The sequence below is a fragment of the Gossypium arboreum genome, chromosome 1 (genome assembly GCF_025698485.1).
Source record: "Gossypium arboreum isolate Shixiya-1 chromosome 1, ASM2569848v2, whole genome shotgun sequence".
NCBI lineage: Eukaryota > Viridiplantae > Streptophyta > Magnoliopsida > Malvales > Malvaceae > Gossypium > Gossypium arboreum.
The window spans coordinates 111543736-111558473 of NC_069070.1; the positions used below are offsets into that span (position 1 = coordinate 111543736).

General features: G+C 34.0%; 1 protein-coding gene across 3 annotated transcripts; it reads left to right on the forward strand.

Moving 5' to 3' along the window:
• The first annotated feature begins 5826 nt into the window (after nucleotides 1–5826).
• Nucleotides 5827–13191, forward strand: LOC108464761 (pentatricopeptide repeat-containing protein At4g04790, mitochondrial). 3 transcript variants are annotated; one of them, XM_017765035.2, is made up of 16 exons: nucleotides 5827–6192; nucleotides 6554–6601; nucleotides 7130–7759; nucleotides 7957–8133; nucleotides 8570–8634; nucleotides 9270–9377; nucleotides 9670–9783; nucleotides 10108–10203; nucleotides 10371–10469; nucleotides 10877–10996; nucleotides 11171–11275; nucleotides 11468–11632; nucleotides 11710–11837; nucleotides 11999–12077; nucleotides 12433–12650; nucleotides 12799–13191. In XM_017765035.2, the coding sequence occupies exons 1-16, from the start codon at nucleotides 5934–5936 to the stop codon at nucleotides 12995–12997; spliced, it is 2610 nt and encodes an 869-aa protein (XP_017620524.1). In that variant the 5' UTR covers nucleotides 5827–5933; the 3' UTR covers nucleotides 12998–13191. The 3 variants fall into 3 exon arrangements, with proteins under 3 accessions (XP_017620524.1, XP_052886334.1, XP_017620525.1); XM_053030374.1 differs by lacking the exon at nucleotides 7130–7759; XM_017765036.2 differs by lacking the exon at nucleotides 6554–6601.
• The last annotated feature ends 1547 nt before the right edge of the window (nucleotides 13192–14738 follow it).

Consider the following 14738-nt stretch of genomic DNA (forward strand, 5'->3'; position numbering starts at 1 on the left):
TCATTTGACTCTATCGTACGCTTTACTCATGTCATGTTCAACCGCCATCAATCCTTTTTTCCCAAATTTTTTCCTTTATAAAGTGTATAAAGTTTCATAAGCCTATAAAATATTATCTAAAATTAACCTTCCTGGCACAAAAGTACTCTGTACATCATCAATGCATTTCTCCAATAATCCTCTAAAACGATTAGCAATAACCTTTGCCATTATTTTATAAATAATGTTGCATAAGCTAATGGGACAAAAATAGTAAGGTTGGTTGGGTTTGCTTTTTTAAGAATAAGCACAATATGCACAGTATTAATTGGACTAACCTCCATGACTTCGTTCAGATGTTGAAGACAGAAAAGTGTGACCTCATCCCCAATAATATGCCAATATTTTAAAAAAAATAAGGTCAAAAATCCATCTTCACCTGGTGCTTTTGTAGCGCCCATACTCGTCAACGCCTCCAAACCTTTTCCTTTGTATATTGCACTATGAGCCTTTGATTATCCTCTTCAGAAATACAACATTCAATACCTGTTAGGAGATGTTCATAATGGCCCTTTTCTCCAGCCTTAAACAAATTTTGGAAATAAGATTTAGCGATTTTTGCCTTTTCTTGTGTATCATCCGTTTCTCTTACAATCATATTCTGTAATTCTTGAATGCAATTTTTCCTTCGTCTTTGTGTAGCTTGGCTATGAAAAAAAGTTGTATTTCTATCCCTGAGTTTCATCTAATTAACTCGAGCTCTTTGCTCTCAATATCTTTCATCCTTCTCAATCTCAAAATTCAATTGCATCTTCGTATCAATTAGCTCTGCCAAATTATTATCACTTCTTCCAGCTTCCATCAGCTCAGATAACTTTGAAGTTAAGAATTCTTTTTTTCCGTTTTCTAGATTGACAAATGCGTACAGCCCACCTTTTCAAGCCCTTTTTAAGGTAATCCAACTTTTGTAGTAAACCTCTTATTGCTGTTTCCTAAATGAATTTAACTTCAGCATCGAATGACTCTTCCAAGACCCACCATGCCTCGAATTTAAATGATTTCCAACTCCTTCTATTGTCTTTTTTTTCAGTGAGGAAAGGACAATGATCAAAGTTCGAATGCACCAAATGTTGAATGGTGCCTTCAAGGAACATAGACATCCAATTCTCGTTGGCCACACCTCTGTCCAAATGCTCTTGAATATTTTTTTTGGTAAATTCCCCCTCTCCCAAGTAAACTAATTACCAAAATAGCCCACATCCATTAGATGATAATCTTCTAGAACATTATAAAACACTTCCATTTTTCTTTCATCTCTAGGTAGCCCTCCCTTTTTTTTCAAAGCCGTACATGATTTCATTAAAATCTCCACAGACAAACCAAAAGAGTTCCTCATTGCTCCATAGGGTTTTTAATAGGTTCCATGATTCATCTTTATCTTGTACATAAGGGTACCCATAAAACCTGTAAATCTCCATGTCTTTCCATCATTAGGACCTTCAATAAGCACGTTGATAAACCATCATTTATACATATTTTTACCCCATGCTTAACGCATTTTGAGGATGATTTTCCTTGGAATTGGTGAATTCGATGCTCCTAATGCCTTAATTTCATGTTTTATACTTAAGTGAGTATAGTAGAGCAAAAGGAACAAGAAACGGGCCAAAAATGAAGAAAATGGGCCAACGTACGAAATCAACACGGCCTGCACTTCCTCACACAGGCAGACCACACGGCCGTGTCAATTTGGTAGAATCAAAGCACAACTCACACGGGTAGAACACACGCCCGTACCATCCTAACAGGCTCGAGCATGACCTGAAGTAATCACACACGGGCCTGTCACACAAGAGTGTCCCTGCCGAGCCCAAGTTGAGTCCAATGAAAAGGCTAATTTTGAGGGCTTTTAGGCATTCTAAAGCCTATAAATACACCCTAAAGGAAGAGGAAAATAGAGGCACATGGAGGCACAGGGAGGAAGGAAGGAATTACTCGAAGAAAGGCGATTGATCCATCTTAGAAACCGGATTCATCATCAAGACTGAAGATCTCCCCTCAATTTCCCTTCAAAAGTTTTGGGTTTTCTTTATGTTTTGTATTCATTATTCTTCTGAGATGTTTTCCTTTTTAGTTATGAACTAAATCCCCTAAATACATAAGGGGAATGAAACCTAAGACGAATCTTGTTATTATTTTCTGAATTGTATGATAAATATTTGACTTATTCTTAATTATGTGTTCTTAATTCTTGTTTTGATATTCCAGTATATTGATTCAAGTTAAGCTCTTATTCAGAGGAGGAATAGACCTTGTCTAAGAGTACAATTGTCATAATTAAGTGGAGTTGATTGCGCGCCTAGAGATAGGGTGACAAGATTTTGTCGGATTAGGGTGAAACCTAATAAGGGGATCCATAGATCGAGTTAATGCAACCCTAGGGTGTTAATTAGAGAAAAATATCAATTATTCAATCTAGGAATTAGACGTTATTAGTCTTGAATAGGGATAATAATATAACTTAGGGATCTCTACGGAACAAGTTAAATGAATAAATCGTCCGATTCAGAGTCAGAATAACAAGTGAAGTTTATGTGGATTCTTCCTTAGGTATTGTCTTAATTCAATCTTTTTCCAAAAGTAATCCCCCAATTCTATTTTCTGTGAATTCTTAGTTTAGTTAATTAGTTAGTTAAAACAAACCCCCTTATTCTTAGGCTAGATAATAAAAAGACAGTCATTACTAGTACTTTTAGTTCCTTTGGGTTCAACAATCCGGTCTTGCTAAAACTATACTACAGTTCGATAGGTACACTTGCTTACATCGTGATAAGAGTTAGTTTCAAGAACGATTAATTATAAATTTATAAAACTTATCACACAAAATCATGGATCACACGTCAATGTGCCTTTTTGAAAAGTTCTAAAGCGTGATAGGAACATCACCTCTCCAAGCCAAACATAGACCTCTTCTAGATCCGTCGGGATCCACATCAATGCCATTAGCAAGACCACAGCTTCTTTGCACTCATTCCATCTGAATTTTATTTATCTTTGTCTCCATGAAGAAGACCATTTGGGGATTATATGTCTTCAGCGTATGCCGAAGTCTACGAATTGTCCGTAGGTTCCCCAAACTACAGACATTCTAATTTAAAATTTTCATTGCGATCGGTCGGCTTGCCTTTTGGCAGCCGCTGATGATAAAAGGGTATTGTCCAACAATCTCTTACTTCTTGCAGTTGCAATATTGACTTCTTCTCTTATTGTTTAGTCTTCACTTTCCCCCTAGGTCTTTTTTTTCCTTCCTATCCAATTTGCGCCCTTTATTCCAAATCATGTTCTATTATAGAATGGGATTGTTTGGCCAATAAGTTTCCCCCCCATTGTGAAGAAGAGGGCCAATTACCTTCCAAATTAATCCCTAGAATAGGGTCGATGGATACTCCAATTTCTGACTTATTCCACATTCCCCATGGCCTATTTTCTGAATTGCATCCGGCTAAGAGGCTTTCGCCTGTGTCATCTTCTCCATCTTCACGTAACTAGATACTATTCATTGCCAAGGCTCTTTTGGATTGAGCTCGCAAAGACAAGTCCTTGCCCATTACTGCCACTTCCACCCCTAACGCCATTTTTGCCTCGCAAAAGGAATCACTGTGACCCACTCGGCCATAATAGAAACAGAAAAGAGTCATCCTCTCATATTTGAATCTAACATATGAACAATTCCCTAAGAAACAAACCTGCTTTTTCCTTTTTAATGTGTGACGGACATCCCATTGAACTCGAATTCTCATAAAATTCCTCTTACCTTTCCCTAGATCTGAGTTATCATACTCCATAAATTTGCCCAAAAAATACCTTAATTGCCTTGCCAAATTCTCATAAAAAAACCCCATTGGAATAGTATGGATCTGTACCCAAAACGGCGAAAAGATTAAAGGGATTTTCAATGGGTCTTCCCCCCACTGTAGTGGATGTAGAATCAATAAGTGATTATTAAAGGTCCATGGGGAACCCTTCAAAACTCTGTCCATATCAATAGCATGAAAAAATTGAAACAGAAAACGTTTTTCCTTTAGATCTTGGATCTGAACGCCTCTAACTGGGTGCCATAAATTTGCCATGGTGCTTTTCATTGCTGGGAAGTAAATAATGCTGGCTGTTAAAAAAATCCCACCAGTCGAAAAGTTCTTTCTTCCTTTTCTAAATTCGACTTAACTTGTGCTTGTAAAACTGCTTCTTCTTCTTCTTCAACCGTTAATTCAGCAAATTCTTTTTCCATGATTGCAGGCTTGAGATTCAACCACTATATGCATGTTGTCCTGATGGATGAGAGTAGATTCTAATAGACGGCTGCCGCCAAGATTGACTTTAAATAGAAGAACCCAAAAAACTTAAGAGCATGCTAGAGAGGCAGGCAAATTGCGTGCTAGGGTAGCAGACCACTAATTTAATCTTTTATAGCCATTTTAATTTTTTATTTAATGTAAAATTTTCAATAAAAAGGTGTTTGAATAAGATAAATAGATAGTCATCACTTATTAGTTAATGTAGAAAATATTAAGTCAATTTTATTTTATTAAAAATTGAAATAAATTATGTTTTTAAAATATTCAAATTATCATATTTATCATTCATCCAAAACTATCCAAAATAATATAAAATATTATATTAATAAGATTAAAAATTTAAAATTTAAAATTAATATTTACTTTTATCAAACAACATAATTATATTCTGTAGTTATATTTATTAATTTATCAAACAAATTTCTAATATAAATTCAACACTTATAAAATTTAGTAGTAAAAATTCAATAAGTAATTTTCAACACTTAAAATTTTAGTTTATCAAACACAACCTAAATTAATTTAGTTAACAGACTTAATTTTATTTTTGGACAATTTAATCAAAACCTAATTAATTAAAATTAAATCAAATCGTCTGTATGTGGATCATCTTTTAATAAAATCCCTTTTAATTAAAAGAAAAACAAGCTCTTACTTGGAGCCCAAAGTCGTGCAGAAAAGCTAGGTTTTTTCCCTAAGCTATATATTAAAAGATCATACATAAATGGCAATCATCTTTTCCAAGGGGATTGTTGATTTTTCTTGCCCAAAACTGGGACTCATTTCTTCTTCTAATATTAAGTTGAAGCATATTGCATACTAGAATCAACCAAAGTTGGATTGGTAATTTACGACAATTTTCGGTTAGGGTATTATTCGCCATAGCTAAATACAGGGTTTGTTGTTTTTAGGTTCTTTATTTTCATTACGGATCCACAATGCTTATTATTTATAGGTTCTTTATTCTCGCTTCGAATCTATTAACAAAGATGATTGCACTGGATAGACCTTGAAGCCTTTTGAAAGCTCTAGCTCTCATTTGTATGGCCTGCATTAGAGGCAAAACATTTGGATTGTGGGTTATTTTGGTAGAATTGACCCGATTAAATTAATCTTTTTATTATTAAATAGATTAATTTAGCCTTCGTATTATTAAAAACAATCAAATAATTTTAAATAGGAATAGAGTTAACATTTACTATTTAAAAATTATTTATTGTTTAACATAGTTAATATTTTAAAATTTTTATGCTTTTATAAATAAAATCTTTTATTTAAAATTGAGAAGTAATTGAAAAAAATAATTTTCCAAATATTTTTATACAACAAATATTAACTTTGTTATAATTTAGACTTATTAAATTATTTTTAATAGTATAAAATTAAATTAATCTATTTTATAATAAAGGTACTAATTTGATCTCCTCCTTATAATACAACACCTCCTAAGTAATTTAATCCCATCTCTTGACATATTACATATATTCTAATTCTATTTATATACTTATTATAACTCAAATTTTAAGATGCTCGCAAAAGCCCAAACCCTTTCACCTTCAGCCTTCAGCCTTCATGTGAGCTCCAAAACCTCTGTATCAAATGACCGCTTCTAAAGCCAAAACCCTTAGCTCCTTATTTAAAACCGCCGTTAAAAAGGCCACTAAAGAGTCCTCCTCTTTACCCTCCGGTGACAAACCCCTAAAACAGTTCGTCTTGTCGCTTGACACCTCATCAGCCCCATCCTCATCCCCATCCACATCATCCGGTTCATTCAGAATACGTTCACCTCAACCTACCAAGAATCCCGCCAATGATGGTAGCCTTCACAGCTGGTTGCTACAACCTGCTTCAGCTTCTGGTTTGTTTTTTAATGTTTAACTTTTTCTTTTTCCTTTGGTTTTCTGGACTCTGGGTTTTGTTGTTTGTATTGTTTTAGTTCCTGGTACTGAAGAATTTAATGAAAATTTTCGTCTTTAAGTGAAAATCGTAGTTTTTAAGGTTCTGGCTTTTAGAGCATTCAGCAACCTGTAGTTTTTAAGTGAGTTTTTTTTATTGGATTCCGGTATTTAAGAATTCGTTGAACTCTGTTGTTTTAATTGAAATATATATTTCTGGTTTTGTTCTGTGTCGGTTTAGTTGTGGTCTGGCGGAGAATTGAGTGAAATGTGTCATTTTTAAGTGTAAAATCTGAAGTCTTGATTTTACCGTGGTTAATGCAGAGAATTCAATCGGGGGGTTCACAGATGAGCTACATTCTATATTATGTAGTAAGTATTCATTAGTCATAGATTCATAGCATGCCAGTTATGTTCCTTCAGCTTATTTTGAGAAACATAAGGATAAAAAAAGGTGAAATTTGAATGTGTTTTTATATTCCTGGTCTGATGTTACACATTTGGAAACTTATTTACTTGATTTAGTCTTGAGAAAAGTTATTTACTTAATAAGAGATTGTACTTGCAAATGGATAGCAATCAAGAAGAATGTTTTTCTCTATGTGAATGCAATATGCATATACATACATGTATTCATATATGCATGTACTTGCACGGATTTTGAGTAAGTTGCTATTATCATTTAATTTAAAATTGCACTTGCATGTAGATAATTGTTTCAAGTAGAATATGCTCTTTAATTAGCAAGTACATGGTTAGGAACCTGAAGTTTTCAGTTATCTTTCTAAATAGCTAAATTTAAAAGTTTTTTTTTTCTTTCTATATTTTATTTTGGGAAAAGGAAAAGCAGTTTTAGTTCATTCATTGTGGATTAAATCATGTATTATATTCTGCGTGCAGCTGGTCCTGCAGAAAGTTCAAAGGATATCGAAAAAATGATGGATAATGGGAGTTCTTTAGGGAGAGTATTAAACATACCCTGGCTTTCAAATGCGTCTAACTATAACATATCCTTTAGGAGGAAAGAACTTTCACGTGAAAGGAAGCAGAAATGGGTGTTCAAGAAAACCCAGTCTGGTCGATTTAATCGGTTAATAAAGATGTGTGGAGATAAATTGGGCACAAAAGCTACTATAGAGTTTTTTGATAAAATGGGAAGAGATACTGGTTTGAAAGAGTACAATGCTCTAATAGCAGTTTGCCTGGAGAAGGCTAGGACCAGCAATGATGAAGATGATGCTTTAGAACATATGTCTGAGGCTTTTAAGACTTTTAAGAAAATGAGGGAACGGGGATTTCAGGTAGAGGAGGGCACATACGGTCCATTCCTTATGTATTTTATTGACATGGGTATGGTAGAAGAGTTCTTTTTTTTCTGTGGACCTATCAAAGAAGGGAATCCGAGTTCTGTTACTAGGTTAGGTTACTATGAGATGCTGTTGTGGATAGGAGTCAATAATGAAGAAAAGATCCAAGAACTTTGTAATTGTATTGTAGCTGCCGATGAGGAAGATGATTTTAAATTAAAAGGTATGGAGCTAGGTTCAGATGTCTGTATCATTTTTTTTAGTTATTATCTAATGATTTTAATTTGAATATATCCACTTTATTTGCCAATCAAGCTTTTTCTTTTCCTCCTTTTTTCTGGTACGTTTTTCATCTTATGCAATCAAGGGGGCCAAAATTTTACCATTACTGAGTTTGCAACATTTTTTCCCATCTTACAGAAAATTATTTGTTAGCACTTTGTGAAAGTGGAAGGAAGGACATCATGCAACTTTTAGAGGTTATTGATATAACAAGAATTTCATCTGTGAACGTAGCTGCAAATATATTTGAATCATTGGGGAGGCTATCATTTGATTCATTTGCTGAGAAATTCCTTTGGACGTTAAAAAACAATGGTATGTTAATTGTTCTACTTTTTTTTCATCTAATGGGTAGGCTTCTAACTCTTATCCTTTTAAGTAATTGGTGAAAACTTGTAACTGATCTGGTTTTCTTTCCAAAAACACCCTTTTGTTGGTTGGTATCTTTGAAACCATAAATTTCTAATGATTCACTTTCATAAATTTGATTTATTTTTTTAATAATTTAGCAGTTTCCTAGGGAATTAATTTCATGGTGAGAGCTTGATGCATGCATAAGTTCTGTTTCTACTATCATGTTTTAAGTACGTGGAATCCCTGCCTGTCTCTAAGATGGAGGGTTCTGATCCTGTAACTCCTGATATTTAGCTGTTTTAAAACACTCTAGGTTCTGATGGAAGATTAAAAATTTGGAAAAACTATGCATCTTCTCTTGTATGCATTTTTTAATATGGTAAATTTGGTAATGCAGATTACAAAATGGCTGATATCTCAAGGGTCATCTTTAGTTATGTCAGTGCCATTCCTAATTTAGCGGTGAGGAACTTCTCATGAAAGCTGCTGGTAATTTCCTTCGTACCATGATTCTATGAAACCCATGCAGTTTTGCTTGTTTGTTAAAATAGAAAATTTGATTTAGCAATATTGTTATGACACCTTAAACTCTATTAGCAGTATTACAACAGTGTTATGATGTCTTTCGTTGGACACCAGTTTGTGGCCTAGTTGATGACAATATAATTTGGCCTGATTTTGTCATACGAAGTAGGGAATCCAATTTTATGAAACTAACTCGACAGCAAATTTGTAGGAACGACCTTGAGATAGATAAATTGGTTAAAACTAAAGATAGATCTTCAGCTGTGCTTCTTTTTAGTATTATAGGGTTCATTTTTGGAAGCAATGTCTTTTAAGCCCTTACCTTTAATCGATAATTTTGATATTTCTGAGGTAATATGCCCAGTTTCTTGGTGATGTTTAAAACTATTGACATACATCCTGCTTGTAAGCAATCTTGCTTGTGAATGTTTCTTGCCACTTGCCTGTAGGTTCTTTTAATTGAAAATTAAAAATTTGGGAGTTAAAAAGGTTCTTGTAGGCAATTAAGTCATTTTCTAGTCTTATAGCTTCCTATTCCTTTTATGTCTCTTTATACTTGTTGCCTATTGTAGGTTGAGGATTTGTTTTTGAAATTCAAAAGCTTGCACATGAAATTCGAGATAACACCTTCATCCGCATCATATGAGAAGCTTATTACCTATTGCTGTGATTTACACAAGGTATGACAAGATTTATTTCAAGCAAAAGGAGCAAAAAGTCCAAATTTTAGAACTTTTAGAACCATGCATCATTTAAATTGTTCTAGGGCTATTGCCTTGCAAACACTTTTGATGGTAAAATCTTATGGGATTTATACTTGGGTTTTGTATGGCCATAACCAAATATTGGGGAGCTTGAAGAACGGGCTATGGGATTTTCTATTATGTAACCTAGCATTTGGCCTAGAAAACAAATTAAAAGCATTTATTTTGTGAACTTCTCATAATCAACTTTTCTTTTATTGCAATGCAGGTACATTTTGCTCTTGACATAGTTGACCAGATGTGTGAAGAGGGTTTGAGCTTGTCTATAGAGATGCTACATAGCATATTGCATGCTAGTGAAGAAAATTATGAGTATAATTTGGTATGATATGTCAAACTCTGTTGTGCTTATGATGTTCTTTTAGTGTCATATACTGTACATATTTAAATATCTTTGACTCCAATATACGTCTCATTTTGGTTTCATTGGTTCATCTGGGCAAGTGTTACTTGGTAAAATGGATCTTAGTTACTTCATTTGTCAAATTTGATATTGTTTAAGATAAGAGGCTTTGAGTCATTCTGAAATGTTGCTCATGGGTGTCATTAATTCATGCACCATTTGAATTATCCTGTTATTTGATTATTAACTAGCATCATGAACTTGACTTATTTTGCCCTTTTTTTTGTTTTAATTCATTATAAGGTTCGGCGAATTTATTCTTTGATTGGCTGCCATAATGTGAAGCCCACCAGGGAGACTTTCAGGAGTATGATAAATTTGTCCGTGAAAATGAAAGATGTAAGATGCAATTCAATTTCTCTTTTGTTTCTGTTTGTCAGCAAAATGTGCTTCTTGTTGATTGTTTTATTTTGTTTATTTCTACAACGACTTGTTCCAAACCAATGTTTTCCAATGTTTGAAAGCTTAATTAAGTTGTTTTGTATATTCTTTTTTGCTAAATGTAGTTCAACGGAGCATATGCAATGCTTGATGACTTGAAGAAATTAAATATCCCACCCACATCTACTATCTATAATACTATACTTGCAGGATACTTTCGAGAGGTAACCTTCTCTGCACCTTGAAAGGTCCCACTATTTTAGTTCTTATTTTTCCCTTTATTTTCTAGTTTGGGAAACTTGTATTCTTTACCACACAGTCCTAGCTTCTGCATTTTGGCCTATGCGTGAGTATGGCACTCTTTTTACTGCAGTATGTCCTAGATAGTGAGAAAAGAGGGTATGTATGACAAATATGCTTAAATATATACTTTTCTCTTTATTTAAGAGATGAACATTTTAAGGATGTGACATGGTCCTAATCTCTGAGATGTTTCTGCACAACTGCAAGTAAAAGCAAGACTTACTTGACTACAGAAATGTCATGAATTCATATCCTATCTTAACCTTTCATCTGATTCCGATCTCTAATCTTACCTGTCTCTCTTTCTATTTTGTCTAATATTTTTCAGAGCAACATTAGTGGTGCCATGATGGTACTCAAGCAAATGGAAAGTGAAGATGTAAAACCAGATTCTCATACTTATAGCTATCTAATAGCCAACTGCAATTGTGAAGAGGATATTACAAAGGTAGGTTTCTTGTTGTTTGTTCAAAGTTAAGTAAATTCATTTATGCTTTTCTCTGAAAGTCTGCTGTTTTTCTCTTAATGCAACTGATGGTTTGGCATTGATGAAATTCTTAAAAGATATCTTTTCTTGTGAGTTTCACTTAAAGTGATGAAGTAATTTGGTGATTGCTTGTAGTACTACAAAGCAATGATGGCTGCTGGAATTCAAGTCACAAAGCATATTTTTATGGCACTTATAAATGCATATACAGCTTGTGGGCAAATTGAGAAGGCAAAACAGGTATATAAGCATTTAGCTAGAGAAGTCACATCTTTTAAATAAGCACATTGAGCTAAAAGAATGTAGCTTACGTGCATGAATAAATCTTCTGCTCAAGTACGAGATTTTATGGAACATAATTCAAGTACCATTTATGCATTAGACCCATTTTGATGTCCTGATGGTCTTAAATGGTACTATTTTATATTTTAGGTAGTCTTAGACAAAGGGATACCTTTTAATAGCCTGAACGAGATCAAAGGTGCACTTGCATCAGCCCTTGCTTGTAGTGGGATGATGCCTGATGCATTAAATATTTACAAGGAAATCAAGCAAAATGGGGGCACTTTGGAGCCTAAACCTGTTATCTCTCTCATTGTAAGTTTACGACAGCCTTTTTTTTTCTTTTTCCTATAACTGCAATAATGTTATTTATCATCTTAACCATCGATTAGGAGCATTTTACTTCTGAGGGAGATGTGAATATATTAGTTCAACTATTGGAGGAATTACATGATCCAGACTATTGGTTTGATGGCTGTTGCAGAGCAGTTGTACATTGTGTTACAAATAAGCACTTAAGGTTAGATAACACAATATTCTTCATTTTCTGGGGCATTTAATTACTTTAGCAGCCTTCTCATCGTTCAAACTCTTGATATTGTTATCTTGTATCTTTCTTCTTTTTGCTTTATTGGTGGATTTATGTTTAGTTATCTTTGTTAATTCCTTGTTTTATCTTAGATTGGCTCTTGAATTGCTCAAGCAGCTTAAGGTTGAGTTTCATAAGGATGATTTGGCTTTGGATGCTGTTTTCGACGAGGTTTGTTCGCAATTTCCTTTCTTCATTTTGCATGTACTTAAGTAATGCCATCTTAGTATGGTTGAAACCTGAAACACAAGCTTGAACTCTTGGTAGTAGCACTTGGTGATTATGAGGTTAGAAAAAATGAAAAAAAGAACATAACTTTCTATCTCCAAATGTATTTATGAATTTTACAGATAATGGTTGGCAAATATTTTGTGCCTTTTGCTTTTCTGTACCTCTTATTAATCTGTTATCCAATGTGTTTATCTCTAATGCTGTTATAGTTTGCTATACTAAGTTCTTTTTTTCATTATTAGCAATTGATTGCATTTGCCTTCAACTTACATGCTTTCATCTCCTGATTGAGTAGGTATTCAGTGTAATTGCAGAGAGGCAGCCAAACGATTTACAGATTGGCCTGGCTTTGCTTCAAGCCATGAAGGACGAAATAGGCCTTACTCCTTCTCGTAAAAGTCTTGATTTTCTCCTTGCTTCTTGCGTAAACGCTAAAGATTTACAGAGCTCTCTTCTAATTTGGAGAGAATACCAGGCAGCTGGCCTTCATTGCAACGTTTTAACATTCCTGAGGTTAGCAATCCTCCGTTGGTCTTCTTTTGTGCCTTTGTTGCTTTGATTTTGATGTCTGTGTTCTTCATTCACCATCTTCTGAAGGTCGAACTATTTCATAAACCTGTTGTCTGTGTTTGATAGATTGAATTGTTGGGTTTTCTGGCAGGATGTATCAAGCCCTTTTGGCTTCAGGGGATCCCAAGTCTGCAAAGACTTTGCTGACTAAAATTCCAACAGAGGATCCGCATGTTCGATGCATTATCAAGGCATGTCAAATGACTTACGTTCAGTCTACCTCGAGCAAGATGAAGAAGCAGAAGGTACAGAAGAAGAATAAAACTTGGAATACAACCCCCATGAAATAGTTAGTAAAAGCATGAAGAACCTAGAGGAATGGATGATTAGGTCTCTGAGTTAAATCTGTAAACCATGCCCTTGATTAAGGGCATTGCACACAAACGAAATCCTTGATTAATGCCATTGATATGGATGCTCAAATATTAAAGGTTTTAGCAACAAATTGAAGCAATGAAAAACCTTACTTCGGAAGCATGGAAAACAGGGAATCAATGATTTAATTTTTATCTTATCTTCTCTGCAAAATCGGTTTTCGATTGTGATCATTGCCTTAATTATTGTAATTAGACTCATTAACTATTCAAAATAATAAGACATCAAATGAACTTGTGTAGCCATTTCATTATCTTCTTTAATTATATATAAATTATGCTCATCAACTGCATTACACGAATGCATCAAATTCATTCATGATGAATTAATTCATTAATCTTGCATATAAATAATATTACAATTACAAGATGGAATAAAGCAAATAATTTAATTTGTTTATTTTAGTTGGATTTGTTCAAAATTGAATTTTGTTGAAGTTTTCTATTTTTTTCTGACTTTTACGTATTTTTAAAGGATAGGGCTAAATTAATAAAAATTATAAATATTGCTAACTAAAATATTTATTTTAATCTTTTAATAATTGCCACGGAAGGATCAAATTTTAAATAAAAAATATTCAAGTATTCATATCTCAAAGTTAATTTATACAAAATTAAATTTTGTTATTTAAAAAAATTAGATACTTCCTGACATATATAATCCTATTAATTATTAAAAGTTTAACATTAACATACAATGATCAATAAGAAATTCCAAATAACTTTCTGATCCAAATTTTTTATGGGCTAATCTCAACAACTCAAATAAAAAAAATTCTAAACTTAATGGGATGCATATTAATTCAAGTCATGCACCCAAAATCAACCCAACCCCTGTACATGGAATCTATAGACTAGGTGAATCACACAGGCTAAAAGTCCAAGCAAGAAGATGCAGTAGATCGTTGGTGTTCTCGACGACAACAATAACATAACCTCCGACACACACAGAATGGCCTTGCTGCTGAACAAATATCCTCATCAAACGAACATTAAGCAAAAATGGATTGTCTTTGGCTATGTGAGGTTCCAGACTTTTTAACCCTTTCAAGCACTAAAAGGAATATTGGAGCAAATATGTAAAGAAAGATAGGAGCAACGCACCTGATGACACAAACCAATGTGGCCAACCATAGTGTTTTCTGTAACACCATGAATAATCCACTCACGAATGCTATCGCCATTGCTATGAGTGAGATCCAGGTGAAACCAATGGCAAATGGAAGGGTATCCATGAAGGACTCGACGTCTCGACGTGACGATGACCAGAACACAATAACTACAGCTGTAATGGATGAAGTCATGGCCATACTATCAGAGATAACAAATGCCTTGAATGTTGTTTTACTAATCAAAACCGCCATGCTCGTATTTGGTTTATCATTTTAAACCCTTCCGGAATGGTGAAAGCCGCTGTAAACCTGAATGTAGCTAAAAGGGTAAACATTATTACAATCATGTCAGCCATTCGCCGACCTTTTCAGCCAAATTTGGCTGGGATCTTCACTTTCATATCATTTAACTGGGGATTTTCATGGACATCTTCAGGATTCATGAACTTATAGGCGCCGTTTAATGCTTTTAAGGTTAAGTGCTTCAAGGAATAACATAAAAAATTTGCATATAATCAATCAAGAAAAGTGACATTTCAACTGCA